General features: G+C 47.8%; 1 protein-coding gene across 6 annotated transcripts in view; it reads right to left on the reverse strand.

Moving 5' to 3' along the window:
* dpp6a (dipeptidyl-peptidase 6a) overlaps positions 1–21,249 on the reverse strand; it is a 230,067-nt gene that overhangs the window by 128,744 nt on the left and 80,074 nt on the right. Inside the window, exon 1 of one of the 6 annotated variants that reach the window (XM_078938697.1) lies at positions 9,342–9,478. The exons of the other annotated variants lie outside the window; for them this stretch is intronic. Coding sequence (XP_078794823.1) covers positions 9,342–9,425 — 84 coding nt within the window. The 5' untranslated portion in view covers positions 9,426–9,478. Of the gene's footprint in view, positions 1–9,341; positions 9,479–21,249 lie in introns of those variants that run through there. 6 annotated transcript variants of the gene reach the window in all.

Consider the following 21,249-nt stretch of genomic DNA (forward strand, 5'->3'; position numbering starts at 1 on the left):
GATTACTCTCATTTACACCCAACCTGCTGTTTCTCTGTACAACAGAAGTCGGCTTTAGACAAAATCCCTAAAAATGAAAACACTTATTAATTGCTTTAGTCTCTAAGGAGCCGGATCGACCGGCGTGGAGGAGAAACTTCTATCTGTCTATTGACTTTAACCCTTTAGATCCCATTGGGCAGCAGCGTCCCTGGAGTTCAGACCCAGTCTGAGCTCGGTTCTTATCGCCTCCTGCAGTTATTGGCCCAAACTAGTTCTGCTCTTATCAGCTGCAGCAAAGTCAGCCTCCCAGATAAAACATAAGAGACGTTAAGTTCCACCACAGCAGCAGAAGCAGCTTTCTGAGCCCTGAAACAACAGATCCCACCCAGAAACGGAGCCGAGGCAACCGGACATCAAGGCTGACGCCCACGACTCTGCCTGGCCCAGTAAACCTCAGGGGGTGGCTGTCGAACTAACGGATGCTGGCTGGACGCTCCCTGAGAGAAAGGGGGAGGAGTTTGTTCACCCATGGAGAGCTCGGAGTAGAAAACGCTTCTCCTCCACATCCAGAGGAGCCAGGTGAGGCGGCATCTGGTCCAGATGTCTCCTAGACGCCTCCCTGGGGAGGTGTTTTAGTGGTTTCCCACTGGATGGAGACTCCGGGGAAGACCCAGGACATGGTGGAGAGACCAGGCCTTTTAGCTGGCCTGGGAACGCCTCGGGGTCCCCCAAAGGAGCTAGAGGAAGTGGCCGGGGAGAGGGAAGTCTGGACATCTTTGCTTGGACTGCTGCCCCCACGACCCGGTCCTGGATGAGTGGAAGAAGATGGATGGACTTCACTCATGTTCCTGGACTTCTACTCCAAAGGATAAAATCATCCCATCAAAGCATAATCGGCTGCTCTGGTTACACTGGTCATGCATACAAGGAGAGCATTAGGGCCAATCTGACAGTGCAGATAAGCTTTAAACAAATGCATTCCTGGTGCTCTTTAAATATTAACAATGCTGTCCCTAAGTCTTCTAATCTCTTGTGATTACTGTTCCTGAAGTCTGTTCCAGCTCACTAATGAGGAAGACATGGAAAGTCTTCATCAGTGTCCACAGAGTGAAGCACAGGTAGAAGATGGCAGAGAAACAGAAGCAGCTTCACGCTCATGTCAGAGATGCAGTACAACCCATGAATCTGAAACCAAAACGTGACGACTAAATGATCCCAACAATTTCTGATTGTCTCCAAACTGCCAGCAGCATTTCACAAACGAATGTCTGAGACTGAGCTGAAAGAAAATCTCAAGCATTTGTCATCAAACCAAACGGATGTGAAATCCTGATAAATGTGGCGTCACATCAACACCTTTTTCCATGTTTCCAAACAGACGGACCTCCAAACTGTCAGCCGGCTACGTCACCCAGACCTAAAGGAAGTAAGGAGACACACAGTGGGGCGCAGGAAACCAGACAAAGTGACCTGAAAGACCGGACATAAATTCCCTTTCATGATCAAACTTGTTGGCTTCAGAGGACTTCATGATTTTTTGTGGACAGTCTTCCAAGCAGACGTCCCTCCCTGATGGGTCCTCAGTGAGTCATTATGGATGATCTGAACAAATGACTATACCTCCACGTTCATGGTTGATAACATGTCAACCTTCATCTTTGGATTTATTTCTAAATAAAACATCAGAATATAATCAGACCAATACATTCCTATCAAGTTCAAAGTTTTCTTATGACGTTTGCTCTAGTCCTGGTGTCTAAACGTGGGTTTAGTGACTAAAGCTGAGTAAAGCTGCCGTATCATCAGTGGATTGGTCAGAGCTCATGTTTGCATTACAAACCTCTGACTTCCTTGCTTTTGTCTTCCATTGTGGCATAAAACGGTATAAACCTTTATGTCTTTCCACGCACATTCCTCTGATCAGGCTGGAAAAACGTCTCAGGAGTCAGGAGAACTGCATTACAGCAGAACTAAGAGATACAATCTGGAATTGATCAAAAACGGAGCTAATCTGAGAAATGAAATCATCATCAGTCCAGAACGGTCTTTAACCAGCTGCGACCCTGAGGCTCTCATGTCAGAGTTCTTCTAAGCTGGTTGAACATGAAGCCAGACTCCCGTTTTGGAGTCCAACGGTCTGAACGAGGCTGAATGAGCTTTAGCTTAAAGGTTGAAGCGCTTGCCCTCTAATAAATATCCCTGCAGTGACCAGAGACTCCGCTCATGAATAATAAAGGGGGCTGCACTGATCCAATTTTTCACTCAGACATCCACCTCATCAAACATTTGACACTGCAATATCACTCCCAAAGCGAGCACGCAGCACGGCCAGGTCTCATGAGCGGCCGCTGCAGCACAGACACGGCCAGGTTCGTTTTCATTAAGCTGTCACTTCCAAAGCCAGGTGACAGCAAACTCATTTACTTTAAAGCTGTGTCTTCTGTACGGCAGCTTTGGAAAGTTGTGGGTTTCAGAACTGCTGGCCGTGTGCTGAATGGACAAACCAAACGCTGTTTCCAACCTGGAGGCCCCCCCCAGCCCCCCCAGCCCCTGCTGTTCCCACAGAAATCCCCTTTCACTTTGCTGTCACTCTGCTTGTACCTGGAATGGAAAGCTTGAATATTCGCTGGTGGCAATGTTCAGACCTGCTCTGAGGTAAATTCCCTCTGCCTTTGAAAACACCTTCAAGCTCTGCTGTGTGGACACAGAACTGCTGCAGGGAGCAGTGACCTCTCAAAGCTGCCGTCCTTCTGCAGGACGACTCCATCTTTACCTGACCCACAAACCACAGGGGACTGACGGTCAGAGACGAGGCGTGTCCTACAAACCGAGAAATATATCTCATTTGATGCAGGATGCTCCCGCTTCAGGCTGAAACCAAGTGGTTCAGAAAGGCCAACCGCTGCAGAGTCCTAACCAGTCTGCAGTGGATCCTGAAGGGCAACAGTATCCAGAGGTCAGAGGATCCCAACCAGCACACGTCAACCCGTAAGATGCCCTACAGACTCCGGATCACAGACCCTCTGTCTTTCTCAGTTTCAGGTTTGCTGGATCTCCCTTCACTTCAGTCTGATCGACATTCGCATCAGGAGATTTACGCCGTATTCATTTGCTCCAGATCGAGTCCTGAACCTTGTGTTTCAAATGTCTCAATGATTGACATGACAGGATGTCTGTCCTTCAAGTGTCTCTATGATGGACATGACAGGATGTCTGTCCTTCAAGTGTCTCTATGATTGACATTACAGGATGTCTGTCCTTCAAGTGTCTCTATGATGGACATGACAGGATGTCTGTCCTTCAAGTGTCTCTGATTGACATGACAGGATGTCTGTCCTTCAAGTGTCTCTATGATGGACATGACAGGATGTCTGTCCTTCAAGTGTCTCTATGATGGACATGACTGGATGTCTGTCCTTCAAATGTCTCTGATTGACATTACAGGATGTCTGTCCTTTAAGTGTCTCTGATTGACATGACAGGATGTCTGTCCTTCAAGTGTCTCTATGATGGACATGACTGGATGTCTGTCCTTCAAGTGTCTCTATAATTGACATTACAGGATGTCTGTCCTTCAAGTGTCTCTATGATGGACATGACTGGATGTCTGTCCTTCAAGTGTCTCTGATTGACATTACAGGATGTCTGTCCTTTAAGTGTCTCTGATTGACATGACAGGATGTCTGTCCTTCAAGTGTCTCTATGATGGACATGACTGGATGTCTGTCCTTCAAGTGTCTCTGATTGACATGACAGGATGTCTGTCCTTCAAGTGTCTCTATGATGGACATGACTGGATGTCTGTCCTTCAAGTGTCTCTGATTGACATGACAGGATGTCTGTCCTTCAAGTGTCTCTATGATGGACATGACAGGATGTCTGTCCTTCAAGTGTCTCTGATTGACATGACAGGATGTCTGTCCTTCAAGTGTCTCTATGATTGACATTACAGGATGTCTGTCCTTCAAGTGTCTCTATGATGGACATGACTGGATGTCTGTCCTTCAAGTGTCTCTGATTGACATTACAGGATGTCTGTCCTTTAAGTGTCTCTGATTGACATGACAGGATGTCTGTCCTTCAAGTGTCTCTATGATGGACATGACAGGATGTCTGTCCTTCAAGTGTCTCTATGATGGACATGACTGGATGTCTGTCCTTCAAGTGTCTCTGATTGACATGACAGGATGTCTGTCCTTCAAATGTCTCTATGATGGACATGACAGGATGTCTGTCAACCATCAACAGCAAAACTTTGAAGTAGTCTGTCTGTCTTTCCGTCTCGTTGACCTTATTGTTTGTTGCAGAGTTAATCCGTGTTCATAGATCACTTTATTCTAAATTAGTGGAAGAAACAGTTTGTTTGTTGATCCACATTTATTGATCAGAGTTCATGGAGGATGTTTCTTCAATCAAAGCGATCTAGGAAACCTCTGATGGACAAACTTTTGTTTCGTCATAGGGACAAAAACAAGCGCTAAGAGAAGAACTTTCCTCTGAAATGAAGCTTTGGATCACTGAACATGACGTTTAGCAGATAGACCACGTTCCTCTGGTGGTTAGTCCTCACACAGCAGCTGCAGCACAGCGCTGGGCAGGTTACCGGGACAACGTATACCACCATGTATCAAATGCTCCACTTCTTGTAAAAAATGATTTAAATATAAAGCAATAAGATGTCTTTCTCTAGTGACCATGGAATAGGTGGATACTGCCCTTCAAGGTGTCCATTATTAGAACTTTCGCGCTGTCCATTCATTCCTGATGAAGGACACCTGGATAGTCATTATCTGACACAAGTAATTGTGTCTGTGTGGGAGTTGACCCTCATCGCCAGAATTTGATGCTCCCACTGGTAGATTCAGGGATTTGCCAGAGATAGTCAGGAGGTCTCTGAATGAAGCATTTCTTTTCAACTTTCTTCAACAGAAGAAATGCCAGTCTTCACTAAAAACTGGTCACTAACCGGCGTCACCCTAAAGTGTGAATGTCCATAAAGGTGGGAGGTCTCTGGAGTCCATGAAGGTGTTTGTGCAGATGGAAATAAATCCCTTCAAAGCATCCCTCAGTCATTTCATGCATGACATCGGAACAGAAAAGATATGCTGGAGGCACAAAGAGACACATTCTGATAGCGACTGGAAAGGTCGAGTCTTTAAAGGTCTGCCTCCCCATTATAGCTCCATCAATACCCACAGACACCATCTTACCCACTGGGTCCTCTAATCTGACCATAACCTGAGAACTAGCTTGAATGCACAATGAGGATGAATATTGTATGAACCATAAAGCACCATGTCTGAGTGGGCCATAAATTACATGTATACATTATTTGTATGAGCCGTATTAGATGAGTTATGGCCCAAAGGAAGAAAAAGGACAACAGCGAGCATCGACTGGAAGATGATTGATGAGGGGAGGGTGGTTCAGTAAACGGATAAACAGAGTGGGCGGAGCCTGCAGAGACGCTCTGAGGGACAAGCAAAGCCCACATGGTGGGGTTCAAACTTTCCCCTCCAGTCCATAGACGAGCTCATCGTGAAAAGCCTTGAAAGGTCACAGACCCCTTTGATGTTTTCCATCCCAGACCAGGTTCTGTTCGGTTCCTTCAGCTAGAGTTTGAGGTGTTTATGTCAACATCCTTATTTACCTAAGATTTTTGTTAATGTAGTATTTAACTCATCTATTCATTTTTATTTCATAACTTGCTTATTCACAAGCCCCTATCATGAACAAACCTCCTCCATGTTTGAGATCTTACTTAGCCTGGGATTGACTGGGATTGGGTCTGACTTCAAATATCTTTTTCCAAAACTCCACAGCAAGATGTCATTGCACATTTCCTGGTTTCCATGGTAACCATTAGTAATCAGAGGAGGTTGTTTAAATGGGACAGGCGGTGTTTTAGATTACCATCAGGAACTGGTATTACTGTGAGGGTATCGAGTAGCCCAAAGGACCTTACAGCATTTCCCGTCGCCATGGTGACGTCACGCTGCGACTAATGATGGCGGCTTTTATGTTTGTCTGAGTCTAAACGTATGGAGCCTTTCTCTACGTTTGGATTCGTTTGTTTTGTGCCAACTTTTTCTAATTTCAGTTAACGATGACCTTCTGACACATGATCATCAACTAAAGTGTGGTCTCCATGGCAACAATGAGCGAAAGAGTTTTCAGGTGGTTAAAGTGTGCGGCCATTTTTGAGCGTTTACAAAAAAACACAACCATTTTAACAAACCAACAGGGTCGTCTTAAGAAGAACAGAACATTATCTGCTGTGGTGCAGAGGTAGAGCGGCTGACCTCTGATTAGAAAATCACAGGTTCAGTTCCTGTCTCACCTCTCTAAACTATACCATTCCCAACACTTTTAGAGAACAATGAACGTTGAAAAAAACCATCAGTCTGCATTAAAGATGGCCGTATCTTCATGCCTTCTATAGACCAGTTCATTGTTTGCTTGTTTAATCTATTTTTAAAAAGATCAGATTCTAACTGACAAACAGCCTCATGATTCATAAAACCATTGTCTGGAAAATGAGCCTGTTGCCTCATTAGTTGCCTAATCAATAATGCAATTAAACAGCAGCAAATGTTCTCCTGTCTCACTGTTTAATTAAGTGACTAACAGACAGAGGAATGTCATTATTACTAATATAAGAGTCGAGTTCGCTTTGGAAAAACACACCAAACAGAATTTTACAGTGATGAGTCCATCTGACTCACAGAAAACCGCAACAATGTTTCTGACAATCACACGTAATATATCTTCCTGTCGGTTCTGCGACAAAAGCCCAAAGATCCGGGAAGGAACGGCGGCGTGGGGATGAAAGGATGTGTTGATCAATGAGCTAAAGGTATTGTTCCTGCTTTATGAGCTGATGGAACAGACAAGAACACGCCGCACCGCTCCACACTTTACTGCCATCACATTACATATACATGTACACACATGCAGAGGGTGGCCACGCACGCATGACACACATCTGGGAGGAGATATACACAAAAAATACAGGCTGCAAATGCAAATGAGGGAAATGTGGATCCTCTGAAAGAAGATTGCTGTCTTTTGTCTGACAAAAGCCCGTGACCACTCCAACGCCAGGCGACTCCAAAAGTCTGAGCCCCACCTGAATCTCTGCAGTGTGTTCACTCATTATGAAGTCCAGGATCAAACCAAATGAGCCATGAAAGGAGCCTCAAATTCAACCTTTACCCCCCCCCCCCCCCCCCCATAGTAACTGGAGTTTCCAGAGAGGAAGAGAAAACAGTCAAAGGCAAAACACAAATGAGCAACAACACAAACAATGCAGGAAACACGCAGCACAATCATCCACACAAAGCCTAATAGGGACACAAATTCTGAGGACAAAGACGGTTCAGGGAGGTCCCCCCCCCCCCCCCCCCCCCAATCATGACACGGCCCATTCTGATGCACATCCCAGCATCCTCCAGAGAACAAGTGTGAACCACCAGCATCTCCTACTGATGACACACAACTTTCACTGAACAAACCAACAACAACAACATAAAACCAACCCTTCAAAATAAAACCCCAGAATTTCTGTCTAACTCCCAGTTCCCATTAATGCAACACAACTTTGGACAAGAATAGAGGAAGACTGCAGGCAGAATGCTCAGGAGTTTAGTGAGATGAGGATTTTCCAGGATCAGATTCATCCTTTCACCTGGAAGCATTCTGCTGCTGAAGCGCTCCTAAGAGAAGCTAATGAGAATAGTTTTCATTTTGCATTTGAAATGCTGAACCTTAAAGCTTAATCTGAGTGAAACTGAGTCAACTGCAGTCAGAGCACAAACGGGCGAGTGCGTCCTCTAACGAACCATCGAACACAAACGCTCTTTAGCCCAACACTCTGAGACCACACATCAAGACGGTGTTTCATGCAGTGAGCAGACACCTGCAAGGCCAGAGAAGAGAACTCCTGCAGGGAACCAAGGCTAACGGCCTGTGAAGGATGCGGCGTGATGACGAGCGAGAAATGTGTCAAACGCCAAAATCAATACGCTGGGATGACCCTGAGAGCAGAACATGACGGATGGAAACTCATGTCATATCAGCGCTCAGACTCCAACGAACAGAAGTGTCATAACCACAGCAAACACAAACACTCCAAGGCTGTGGTGCAGTGGATGCAGGCACTGGACTCGACCCTGTGAATCCAAAGAGCGTCAGTGAAAACCGTCCAATAACAGTCATAAGGAAAAGGTTTGATACCTTAAAAAGGCTTTTTTAGAAGAATGTAGGCATCATGACCGATGGCTGCCATTCATCGTTAGGTCATGAGGTCGTTGAGGAAAACATGGCCTAACGATGGACGTCCAGGCTGAGATGATCAGAGGAGGAACTCCTTAAGACTCTAAACACGTCTTCATTTCTCCAGTCTCTTCCATTCCGTCCTCCACGGAGGTTCGGTGGCATCTTTTTGGGGGGGCAGGGGTGTTGTTTAGCTGGGAAGCTGCCTGATTCACAGCTTCAGAAAAGCAGACGGCTTGGAGCTCTTTGCAGTTCTGTCATCTGTGCAGAGCTAAGAGCTGCTAAAGAGGCCTGAGCGATGACGGACACCTGACACCCGCTCACAAATCAAATCAGAAGAGTAAAGGTCGACGTGTTCAATAGGAGGGTGTAGCGAGAGCACATGATGAGTGGTGGTGGTGGGGGGGGGGGTCTTCAGGGTATCAAAAAGAAGTAAGACTGAGCGGCAGAAGAAAGGAAAAGAGAGCAAAGACCAGGAGATGATGAGGATCAGAGCCCAGTCCTGAATTAAGTCCAGATTTGATTCTGAGGAGATGACTGTGAGAGCTTCCTCTTTCTGTATTCAGCACTCGAGTGCCAGCAGAAAGTCTATCTTTACCCTTTTAAAGCCAGCGTCCTGGGGGAATGCAATATTGACCGTCTCCAGCGGTGCTTCAAACACCCTCTGCAGCATTTCCCTCAAACCTCCAGCCAGCACTGACTTTCATTAGGTTCTCCCTTCTCCTGGGATAACCTTTAAAGAGATGGACAAACTTTGGAGTCGCCTGCTTTTCAATGTAAGCTCAATATGACGGATAACTGTCACTGAGGACGTGTTACCAAAGGGACCAGAAGTTGGTCTGTTACCGACGCCATCTGATTTGCTGGCAGCGATAAGGACAGGTTTTTTTCAGATGACTTTCTTTTGAACGAGACTTGACAGGGTTTTAAGGAACAAGTACAGCAACGATCCTCCTCTGAAGCATGATAACCTGCTCTTCCCTTCTTCCCTTCCAATGATACCTGAGGCTTCCTACATGCATGTATACACCCTGCTCCAAATGCCACATTTTACTCAGGAAACAAACCAAGAAGGACCCACTCACCCTCCAAAATCGTTTGGCAGTTTCCACCCTGGAGGGTTTCCTGTAAAGGCCCAGCGGCGACCCCATCTGATGTTCAAACATCATTTTGACAGCTATCCACAGACATGAAGGCTGCTCCTCCAACCGGCTTCTGTCTGCTCCCCCCGGCCAGCTCTTAGCATTTATGACTCGTCTGCCACACCCACAGCCATTACCCAGCGTAAACGAAAACAAGCCACAGCCCCCCCCGTCTCCAAAGCCTGCCGCTTGGCATCGCCATTAACGGGCCCTAATGCACGCCAGAGACGCCCACGGCTGGGATTACCTTTCACGTTCTGCTCCGAGGAGATCCGCTGTCAGTCCAGAACAAAGAAACCAAACATTCCTGCTGGAAACATCTGCAGCGGCAGCAACACGGAGGTAATCCACCGCCTCTGAGTGAGACCCAACAGATGGAGAATCAATGCTGAACTCTTTATGCAGCCATTACCGTCCCAATGTGATGAGGAGAACATGCAGGACCGCGGTTCACCTCTGTGGTAGGTACTTTAGTTACAGTTACTTTAGTTACAGTCACTTTAGTTACAGTCACTTTATAAACAACACATATGTGCCAAACTGATTCTGTTTCCTTTAAACTTTAGAAAACTTTAAACCGACAGTTATCCACCTCAGATTATCCTTTATTGGTCTTTAGTTTATATAGCTGGGGGGCTCCTTCCTATCAAAGCACAGGGGGGCAGGTTTAAATGTGTGTTACAGACAATTATTTGTGTAACATTACAAAATAAAAGCTGCTAATGCTGAAGAGCTGTTTATTGAGCTAAGGATAAAGACAATGACCTGCAAAAATCACCATGGCAACGGCTTTAAGTGAAACATTTAGCTTCTATTTCACAGCACTATAGTGTCATTTCATGCTTAAGTCAAATATGTAAAAATAATATCAAATTCACAAATGCAGAAAAAATAAAGTAAACCTTTACATCTTTGAGTTGGTGTAAAACAATAAAGTGCATCCACTGCTGCCTGGTCTTAATATTCTTTTGAAACATGAAACTGAACAAGACAAATGCTTCATGTCAGAGGAGAACTCTGTCAACGTCTGTTCTGTTCCAAAATCCAAATCATGGAAGAAGGGATGATGAACGGATCATCAACAGAGAAGCAGCTGACAGATTTTCAAATAAAAAGGAAAGTGAGATTTGCTGCAAATCCAAACAAAAACTCCATCAATATCTCTTTGTCTCCTGAACATAAAGAGCCATTCTGAGGCTGTGTGAGCCATCAGCAGCAGTCACATTAAATGAAGTCTTGTGGAACAGAAAGCCATCACACGTGCAGCAGCCTCCTCGTTCCTGCAGAGAACCCTTTCAGCTCGTTGGGAGCTGATCTTCTTCAGAGCCGAGGCCAATAAAATGTCTCTCCATGTCTCTCCAGACACCAGCTCTTTACATTTGAACACTCTAGAGGACACTTGTTAAAGACGCCATGCATTCAGTATCTGCACTAGAGTACGACCTTTGACCTGTTGGTGTTTTCATAATGGTGGCTTTAATGTTTGAATGAAGTCCGGTGTGTTTCTGCTGCTCTTTTCCAAACTCTGGGAGCAGCAGGAACTACCCCATGTCCTTCAGGGCGGGGCAGGTAGAACGGTCCTCACACACTCAGACCGGCGCCTGGTAATGTTCAAGCACGGTGCTGCATTCAGGTGGGTTCGGAACAACCGCATCTGTTCAACATGTAGCTTCTTCAGACGTGCCGTCCTCATGCAGGGACGTCACTTTGTGGGTTCTATCAGTTACTTCTGCTTAACTAAGACCGTGTGACGTGGACCATGACCTCCGATCCACGTCACCACAGAGGCTCCTTAGAGCTTAAAGTGATTCATTATCTCACCTGATTGGACGTTTCTCTACATATTCATCACATTATTCAGAAAAACTGAAGATGATTTTACACAAAGACTACAGGGTTCTGAACAAACAGATGGTTTTTATAAAGATGATTAAACCTCTGAGACGATAAATGTTTCTCTGCCGTCAGGTCAGTTTTAAACAGCCTGGTGTCCATGATGGACTGTAGTTTAGCACTGGAGTAGAGGTTCAGGCATTAGAGGGTTTCCACCATGACAGGATGTTAAAGATCCAAAAACAAGAAGACGTTTCAGCTCTGAACTTTGACCTGGACTCCCCACAACCTCCTGCATGAAGGAGGCTCTTCATCCTTGCTCCTCATCATCATTTGTCTCTCACACTTGGAGGAGTTTTTAAACCCAGCATGATTTCAGGCTGGATTCTGATCCAGATGTTTCCTCTGGTGGATCTTCAGCTGCCCCTCACACAGATGACCCCTCCCTGTGAGGACGGCTGACACAAACAGCCGTCTTCACAGGGAGGACCTTTAAGGCCCCGCCCCCTCTGCGCTGCACTTCCTGTCAGATTCGAGGCCGGACAGATGAGGGAGTGACAGTGTGAAAGTTCTGCCCTGCGCTGTGATTGGTCCTCTGTGAAACGGGCCGACACCCCCCAGAGCCTTTTACAGGAGTGTAGGCGGAGCTGCTAAACTGGCTGCAAATCTCAGCCCCCCACCCCCACCCAGATAAGGGGGCTGTAAACACCTAATAAGTGTCTCCTTCCAGATTCTCCTGTTTAAGGCTGACAGATTACCGGCAAGATGACCTTTTTCACAGCACTTACTGAACAAGAGGAGCTTTTCCGGTCCACGGGCTGCGGCGTCATTTATGACCACGGCTCTGTTCTACAGAACCCCCCCCCCCCCCCCCCCCACACACACACACACACAGAACAGCACAGGTTCTGCTTTAACAGCACAGGAGGAGGAGGAGGAGGACTCTCCATCAGGACGATAAACAACTCCAGAAGGAGAAAAAGATGAAGAGGAGGACATGGACCACAGAGAAGAGGAAACAGGAAAAGTACCAAAATAAGAGACAAAAAGGAGAAAAAAAGGACGACAAAAAATTATTTAAAGAGAACAAGAAGAAAAAGAAACAGAATCAAAAGAAAAAGAGGAACCCAAACAGGGAAGAAGTTCATGAGGGGAAGAAGATGAGAAATTATTAGAAGATGAAAAAGAGGAGGAAACTGAATTCAGAAGATGAAGAGGGAAACGTTGGGGGAGGAAACAGAGAAAGGAAGAAGAGACACAAAAATGTGAGACGGTTAAGAAAGTTTCAGAATGAAAAAGGAGCCGAGAAAAAGATGAAAATGAAAGAAGAACATCAGGAATCCAATCAAGGAAAAGAAGGTCAGAGAAATATGTGTATTAACTGAATTCAAGGTCACTAACATTAAGATCCTGTAAGAATAAATGCAACAACAATAATCTATATGATCATAATAATAATAACCAGTAATAGACTGAAACTGGAGTCCAGAACTAAATGATCTGGGAGGATAAGAACAGATAGATTGACAAACTTTTGCTTTTATTTTTGAGGAAAGAAAAAGAAGAACTTCCTTTTCAACCAATTATCCAGTCTAAATCCTGAAAACCTAAAACGATCATTTAGGACCATTAAATGTGTAATTCTGAGCCATTTGTGTCCAGTGTTGTGTTATTGTGTTGTGTTATTGTTAGACAGAAGTGAAGATGCTGGAGGAAACCTTTCTATCAACTCTTTAGGATGCGTTCAAGGACATCCGGCCATTCAGCGTCTAAAAAGGAGTGAGAGAGAATTTCTGCTCTTTTTTATTAGATGGACCCATAGAGTGGGGGGGGGTCGTGGAACGGCCCCCCAACCACCTTTTTCCACCGCAGTAAAATCCTGAGCGACAGAAGTTGGAACTGGAGGACAAACTGAGACGTCCGTGTTTCTCAGCTGCACAGACAGTTCTGATGTGGAAACCAAAGTCACATCTGACCCACTTTCTGAAAAACAAAGACTAATAATCCAAAAGCGTCACAACGACGCGGCGAGGACCACGAATCATCAAGAGGAGCTGCAGAAACCTCCTTTCAGAGTCATGACACTCAGATGTATTTCCATCCATGAAGCAGTTCTCAGACTGATCCAATCACAGCTGTTCAAACATCTGCATGCTCTGCAGACGAGCGTGGAATGCAGCCGCATTCACATCCATCACATCTGAAACGGCGTCTCTTCACCATCAGACACTATGACAGGATGTGATCACAACGCGTCAATGCAGAAAGGCCAGCCTTTGATCATTGTGTAACCATGAAGAGACGCACAATGTGCTGCAGCTTCATGATGACAGTCAGAAAAGAAACAAAAACTGAAGCTGCAGAAAAAGATCAACTTGGTTCAGTTTGATTCTTCTGTGCTTCACAAACAGAAAACAGACTCATTTCCTCACCGTTCCACCTCCTTTGTTCTTCTCAAGTGCTTTTTGTTAGCAGGCACTTTCACCAGCAGCACACACACACATACACACACCTACACACACCTACACACACACACACATACACACACCTACACACATATACACACCTACACACACCTACACACACACACACATACACACACCTACACACACACACACATACACACACCTACACACATCTACACACCTACACACACCTACACACACACACACATACACACACCTGTACATATCTACACACACATGCATACGACTGCACACACATACACACATGCACACATCTAGACTCACACACACACATCTACACTCACACACGCACACACACCTTCATCTCTGCAGAATATTCTCCTCTGAAAATACAGAAACAACATTTGCTCCTCATTCCCTTCACTTTGTATCTGAGAGCAATTCTTCACACGGCTTAGAGAGCAGAGTTTAGGGTGGTGGTGGTGGGGGGGGGGGTCATGGATTAAAAACACCGAGGTGGTTCGTTCCACACAAGTGTGCTGTCAGAACTGCCGGCTGCACCCATCGCTCCCTGAACCTCTAATCCAGACCCGCCTCCACCGATCCTGAGCTTCTGGACATTTGGTAAAACCAGCAACAATGACGGTGGGAGGGGTCTGCTCCATCTCCACCTTCATCGACAGAGGAAGGGGCGTGGCCTGTCTGTGAGGAAGTCCTATGACGTGGATCACCAGGATCGGTTACAGCCGACCTGGAGGACCAATGCCGGTGTGGCGCCGGTGTGGCGAGCATCAAAACTGTGATCATTCCAGTCTACGAGATGGAATTGCAGCTGGAAATCAGCTGATTTGTCTAGACACAAACTCAACACGTCACACTGAAAACGCTGACATAGAGCAGTGATGCGACAGTGCAACACCTGTGAGGTTTAAGGATCACCACAGAGCAGCAGCAGACAGATCCAGACAGTGACGCTGTAGCTCCAAATACAACAAACACGGTCAAATCGAGAACAGCCTCAGAGGACAGCGGTGAGATTATTCCAGAAACCGACGGTCACCTGGACAGAACAGGTAAGAACCAAACGCCGGTGAGGGGAGGGGAGCTCAGAACGAGAGCAGACGGCGGACAGGCGGCGTGATGGAGCCACGGTCAGTCGGAGCGACGCTAACAGCAGCTGTGACGGCGACAACAGGAGATATTTTAACCAAACAGGCTTTTTCTGTTTCTCTGAACGTTTTTCTCTGTGAAAGCCGCCATCATTTCACCTTTTAATCATCCACTGACCCACAGAGGAGACACCAAACTTGATTCTTTCCATTCTCCATCGGGGGGGGGGGGGGATGTTCTACAGCCTGCAGGGGAGCCGCGGTGTAAACAGCACAGCAACCACTAAACACTGACGGTCTGGTGAATGCAACTCATTTCAGGGGGGGGCCGTGCAGCCGTGACCCCGGACAATAGAACAGCTCGCCACTGTAATGTCACGCTTCAGCTGGCCGGCGCCATTGAACGGAGCTGCGGGTCGGGAAGGTGAGCGATGAGAGGAGGGAAAAAGCAGGGAAGGATCAGAGGAGGACGGACGGCGTGGGGGTCATGATCTGGGCTCGTCCAATCAGGAGCTTCGCTCAGGTCAGTGCAGCAGGAAAGGAAGGACAGCAGTTGGAGTTTTAATGGATGAAAGGATTCAAAAAAAGAAAAGGAATCCATTTTCTAACCAAGAATGTGTTGAGTGTTGAGCTGCAGCCTCTTCCTAACAAGATCAGGAGAGGATGTAAAGTCTCATTGAACACCAGCTCTGAGTTTCAGGCTCTGAGCAGCAGATGTAGAACTGGTGAAACGGGGAGCAGCAGACGGATGGCGGCCAGCAGCCCCCCCACAGCCGGTCTCCACGATGAAGCAGACAAACCTGGAGTTCCACTCAGCAAAGGGAAGCAAAGCAGTGACTGTAAAGTTCCTTTTGCTCCTGACGCTCTGCAGCTTCGCCTCGTCTTTCCGGAGCCATCTGAGCGTTTTGTTTCACATTAGCGATGCGCCGCCACTCAACTCGCAGCGATCCGACAATCACAGACAAGCCGTCTCCTATCCTGTGCCTCCCTCTGAGCTGAGCGGTAAAAAGCGCAGCTCCGACATCAAAGAACAACATGTCAAAGCCCTCACACACCCCCACACCCCCACCTCTGAGATTTAGGGGGCTTAAAAGCACTTAAGCCAGAAACTCCTCACAGAATTGATCCCAGGAAAAAGCAAAGTTTGGAGGAGATAAGAGAAAAGTGGGTTTTTGTTCTGTGGAAGGCGGTGGGATGACAGCAGGAAGACGCAGAGCTGTCCATCATTCTCCATGACTGCAGGGAAGCGCCGTGCTGCAGTCGGCATGCATGAGCTGCAGCACCGATTTCCATCAACGCCATCATCAGATAGAGAACAAAGCATTTATCCTATTAGCCGCCCTGCATCAGGCCGGCTATCTGCTGCCATATCTGCAGCAGACGCACAAAGCCTTCGCAAAGAGACACAATCTGCAGCAGACGCACAAAGCCTTCGCAAAGAGACACAATCTGCAGCAGACGCACAAAGCCTTCGCAAAGAGACACAATCTGCAGCAGACGCACAAAGCCTTCGCAAAGAGACACAATCTGCAGCAGACGCACAAAGCCTTCGCAAAGAGACACAATCGGCAGCAGACGCACAAAGCCATCGCAAAGAGACACAATCGGCAGCAGACGCACAAAGCCTTCGCAAAGAGACACAATCTGCAGCAGACGCACAAAGCCTTCGCAAAGAGACACAATCTGCAGCAGACGCACAAAGCCTTCGCAAAGAGACACAATCTGCAGCAGACGCACAAAGCCTTCGCAAAGAGACACAATCTGCAGCAGACGCACAAAGCCTTCGCAAAGAGACACAATCTGCAGCAGACGCACAAAGCCTTCGCAAAGAGACACAATCGGCAGCAGACGCACAAAGCCATCGCAAAGAGACACAATCGGCAGCAGACGCACAAAGCCTTCGCAAAGAGACACAATCTGCAGCAGACGCACAAAGCCTTCGCAAAGAGACACAATCTGCAGCAGACGCACAAAGCCTTCGCAAAGAGACACAATCTGCAGCAGACGCACAAAGCCTTCGCAAAGAGACACAATCTGCAGCAGACGCACAAAGCCTTCGCAAAGAGACACAATCTGCAGCAGACGCACAAAGCCTTCGCAAAGAGACACAATCGGCAGCAGACGCACAAAGCCATCGCAAAGAGACACAATCGGCAGCAGACGCACAAAGCCTTCGCAAAGAGACACAATCTGCAGCAGACGCACAAAGCCTTCGCAAAGAGACACAATCTGCAGCAGACGCACAAAGCCTTCGCAAAGAGACACAATCTGCAGCAGACGCACAAAGCCTTCGCAAAGAGACACAATCTGCAGCAGACGCACAAAGCCTTTGCAAAGAGACACAATCTGCAGCAGACGCACAAAGCCTTCGCAAAGAGACACAATCGGCAGCAGACGCACAAAGCCATCGCAAAGAGACACAATCGGCAGCAGACGCACAAAGCCTTCGCAAAGAGACACAATCTGCAGCAGACGCACAAAGCCTTCGCAAAGAGACACAATCTGCAGCAGACGCACAAAGCCTTCGCAAAGAGACACAATCTGCAGCAGACGCACAAAGCCTTCGCAAAGAGACACAATCTGCAGCAGACGCACAAAGCCTTCGCAAAGAGACACAATCTGCAGCAGACGCACAAAGCCTTCGCAAAGAGACACAATCGGCAGCAGACGCACAAAGCCATCGCAAAGAGACACAATCGGCAGCAGACGCACAAAGCCTTCGCAAAGAGACACAATCTGCAGCAGACGCACAAAGCCTTCGCAAAGAGACACAATCTGCAGCAGACGCACAAAGCCTTCGCAAAGAGACACAATCTGCAGCAGACGCACAAAGCCTTCGCAAAGAGACACAATCTGGAGCAGACGCACAAAGCCTTCGCAAAGAGACACAATCGGCAGCAGACGCACAAAGCCATCGCAAAGAGACACAATCGGCAGCAGACGCACAAAGCCTTCGCAAAGAGACACAATCTGCAGCAGACGCACAAAGCCTTCGCAAAGAGACACAATCTGCAGCAGACGCACAAAGCCTTCGCAAAGAGACACAATCTGCAGCAGACGCACAAAGCCTTCGCAAAGAGACACAATCTGCAGCAGACGCACAAAGCCTTCGCAAAGAGACACAATCTGCAGCAGACGCACAAAGCCTTCGCAAAGAGACACAATCGGCAGCAGACGCACAAAGCCATCGCAAAGAGACACAATCGGCAGCAGACGCACAAAGCCTTCGCAAAGAGACACAATCTGCAGCAGACGCACAAAGCCTTCGCAAAGAGACACAATCTGCAGCAGACGCACAAAGCCTTCGCAAAGAGACACAATCTGCAGCAGACGCACAAAGCCTTCGCAAAGAGACACAATCTGCAGCAGACGCACAAAGCCTTCGCAAAGAGACACAATCGGCAGCAGACGCACAAAGCCATCGCAAAGAGACACAATCGGCAGCAGACGCACAAAGCCTTCGCAAAGAGACACAATCTGCAGCAGACGCACAAAGCCTTCGCAAAGAGACACAATCGGCAGCAGACGCACAAAGCCATCGCAAAGAGACACAATCGGCAGCAGACGCACAAAGCCTTCGCAAAGAGACACAATCTGCAGCAGACGCACAAAGCCTTCGCAAAGAGACACAATCTGCAGCAGACGCACAAAGCCTTCGCAAAGAGACACAATCTGCAGCAGACGCACAAAGCCTTCGCAAAGAGACACAATCTGCAGCAGACGCACAAAGCCTTCGCAAAGAGACACAATCTGCAGCAGACGCACAAAGCCTTCGCAAAGAGACACAATCGGCAGCAGACGCACAAAGCCATCGCAAAGAGACACAATCGGCAGCAGACGCACAAAGCCTTCGCAAAGAGACACAATCTGCAGCAGACGCACAAAGCCTTCGCAAAGAGACACAATCTGCAGCAGACGCACAAAGCCTTCGCAAAGAGACACAATCTGCAGCAGACGCACAAAGCCTTCGCAAAGAGACACAATCTGCAGCAGACGCACAAAGCCTTCGCAAAGAGACACAATCGGCAGCAGACGCACAAAGCCATCGCAAAGAGACACAATCGGCAGCAGACGCACAAAGCCTTCGCAAAGAGACACAATCTGCAGCAGACGCACAAAGCCTTCGCAAAGAGACACAATCTGCAGCAGACGCACAAAGCCTTCGCAAAGAGACACAATCTGCAGCAGACGCACAAAGCCTTCGCAAAGAGACACAATCTGCAGCAGACGCACAAAGCCTTCGCAAAGAGACACAATCTGCAGCAGACGCACAAAGCCTTCGCAAAGAGACACAATCGGCAGCAGACGCACAAAGCCATCGCAAAGAGACACAATCGGCAGCAGACGCACAAAGCCTTCGCAAAGAGACACAATCTGCAGCAGACGCACAAAGCCTTCGCAAAGAGACACAATCTGCAGCAGACGCACAAAGCCTTCGCAAAGAGACACAATCTGCAGCAGACGCACAAAGCCTTCGCAAAGAGACACAATCTGCAGCAGACGCACAAAACCTTCGCAAAGAGACACAATCGGCAGCAGACGCACAAAGCCATCGCAAAGAGACACAATCGGCAGCAGACGCACAAAGCCTTCGCAAAGAGACACAATCTGCAGCAGACGCACAAAGCCTTCGCAAAGAGACACAATCTGCAGCAGACGCACAAAGCCTTCGCAAAGAGACACAATCTGCAGCAGACGCACAAAGCCTTCGCAAAGAGACACAATCTGCAGCAGACGCACAAAGCCTTCGCAAAGAGACACAATCGGCAGCAGACGCACAAAGCCATCGCAAAGAGACACAATCGGCAGCAGACGCACAAAGCCTTCGCAAAGAGACACAATCTGCAGCAGACGCACAAAGCCTTCGCAAAGAGACACAATCTGCAGCAGACGCACAAAGCCTTCGCAAAGAGACACAATCTGCAGCAGACGCACAAAGCCTTCGCAAAGAGACACAATCTGCAGCAGACGCACAAAGCCTTCGCAAAGAGACACAATCTGCAGCAGACGCACAAAGCCTTCGCAAAGAGACACAATCGGCAGCAGACGCACAAAGCCATCGCAAAGAGACACAATCTGCAGCAGACGCACAAAGCCTTCGCAAAGAGACACAATCTGCAGCAGACGCACAAAGCCTTCGCAAAGAGACACAATCTGCAGCAGACGCACAAAGCCTTCGCAAAGAGACACAATCGGCAGCAGACGCACAAAGCCTTCGCAAAGAGACACAATCTGCAGCAGACGCACAAAGCCTTCGCAAAGAGACACAATCTGCAGCAGACGCACAAAGCCTTCGCAAAGAGACACAATCTGCAGCAGACGCACAAAGCCTTCGCAAAGAGACACAATCTGCAGCAGACGCACAAAGCCTTCGCAAAGAGACACAATCGGCAGCAGACGCACAAAGCCATCGCAAAGAGACACAATCGGCAGCAGACGCACAAAGCCTTCGCAAAGAGACACAATCTGCAGCAGACGCACAAAGCCTTCGCAAAGAGACACAATCTGCAGCAGACGCACAAAGCCTTCGCAAAGAGACACAATCTGCAGCAGACGCACAAAGCCTTCGCAAAGAGACACAATCTGCAGCAGACGCACAAAGCCTTCGCAAAGAGACACAATCTGCAGCAGACGCACAAAGCCTTCGCAAAGAGACACAATCGGCAGCAGACGCACAAAGCCATCGCAAAGAGACACAATCTGCAGCAGACGCACAAAGCCTTCGCAAAGAGACACAATCTGCAGCAGACGCACAAAGCCTTCGCAAAGAGACACAATCTGCAGCAGACGCACAAAGCCTTCGCAAAGAGACACAATCGGCAGCAGACGCACAAAGCCTTCGCAAAGAGACACAATCTGCAGCTTCGCAAAGACAATCGGAGGACAGAAGTTCAGGAAACTTTGTTGACCGGGAACCATGAAGATGTTAATCTCCCCGGTTTGTCTGCAGACGGTTATCATTCTAATCATCTGAGCTGCTCATTACCGCCAAAGACTGAAAGGTTTAGGAGGCGACAAGCGTTCAGCCGAACGCGCTGCTGCTTCCACACATGAAGATTCCTGCTCATCAGTCAACCGAGGAACCATCCTCTCATTACTGTTGATGGATTCTAACTTTGAAGCTAAAAACTAAGAACATGAAAACAAGGAAACAGGATCCTGCAGGAAAGGCGGTCAGGAAATGTTCTGGTGTTCTGCAGTGACAGCTGTGGATTTGAACCCACAGCTGTCCCTGCAGAACAGCAGCCGGAACCAGAATCATTCCTGTCCGCTGGTTCCCCAGAAAACAGCAGGAGAGGCCGATCCAAACTCAAACTCCTTCCATAGACAGTATAAAGCACTGGGCGTACTGCCCCCCCACCCCCCCCCCACCCCAACAGGAAGTAGTTCCAAGAAGGCAAAATTCCACAGACGTCTCTAGAGAAATGAACAGCCGTTACTCAGTCATTCTATCGGTCAGAAGAACCGTTCTGGCTGTGAATC

Source organism: Oryzias latipes, chromosome 20, assembly GCF_053564925.1.
Source record: "Oryzias latipes strain Hd-rR chromosome 20, Olatipes_Hd-rR_3.1".
Taxonomy (NCBI): domain Eukaryota; kingdom Metazoa; phylum Chordata; class Actinopteri; order Beloniformes; family Adrianichthyidae; genus Oryzias; species Oryzias latipes.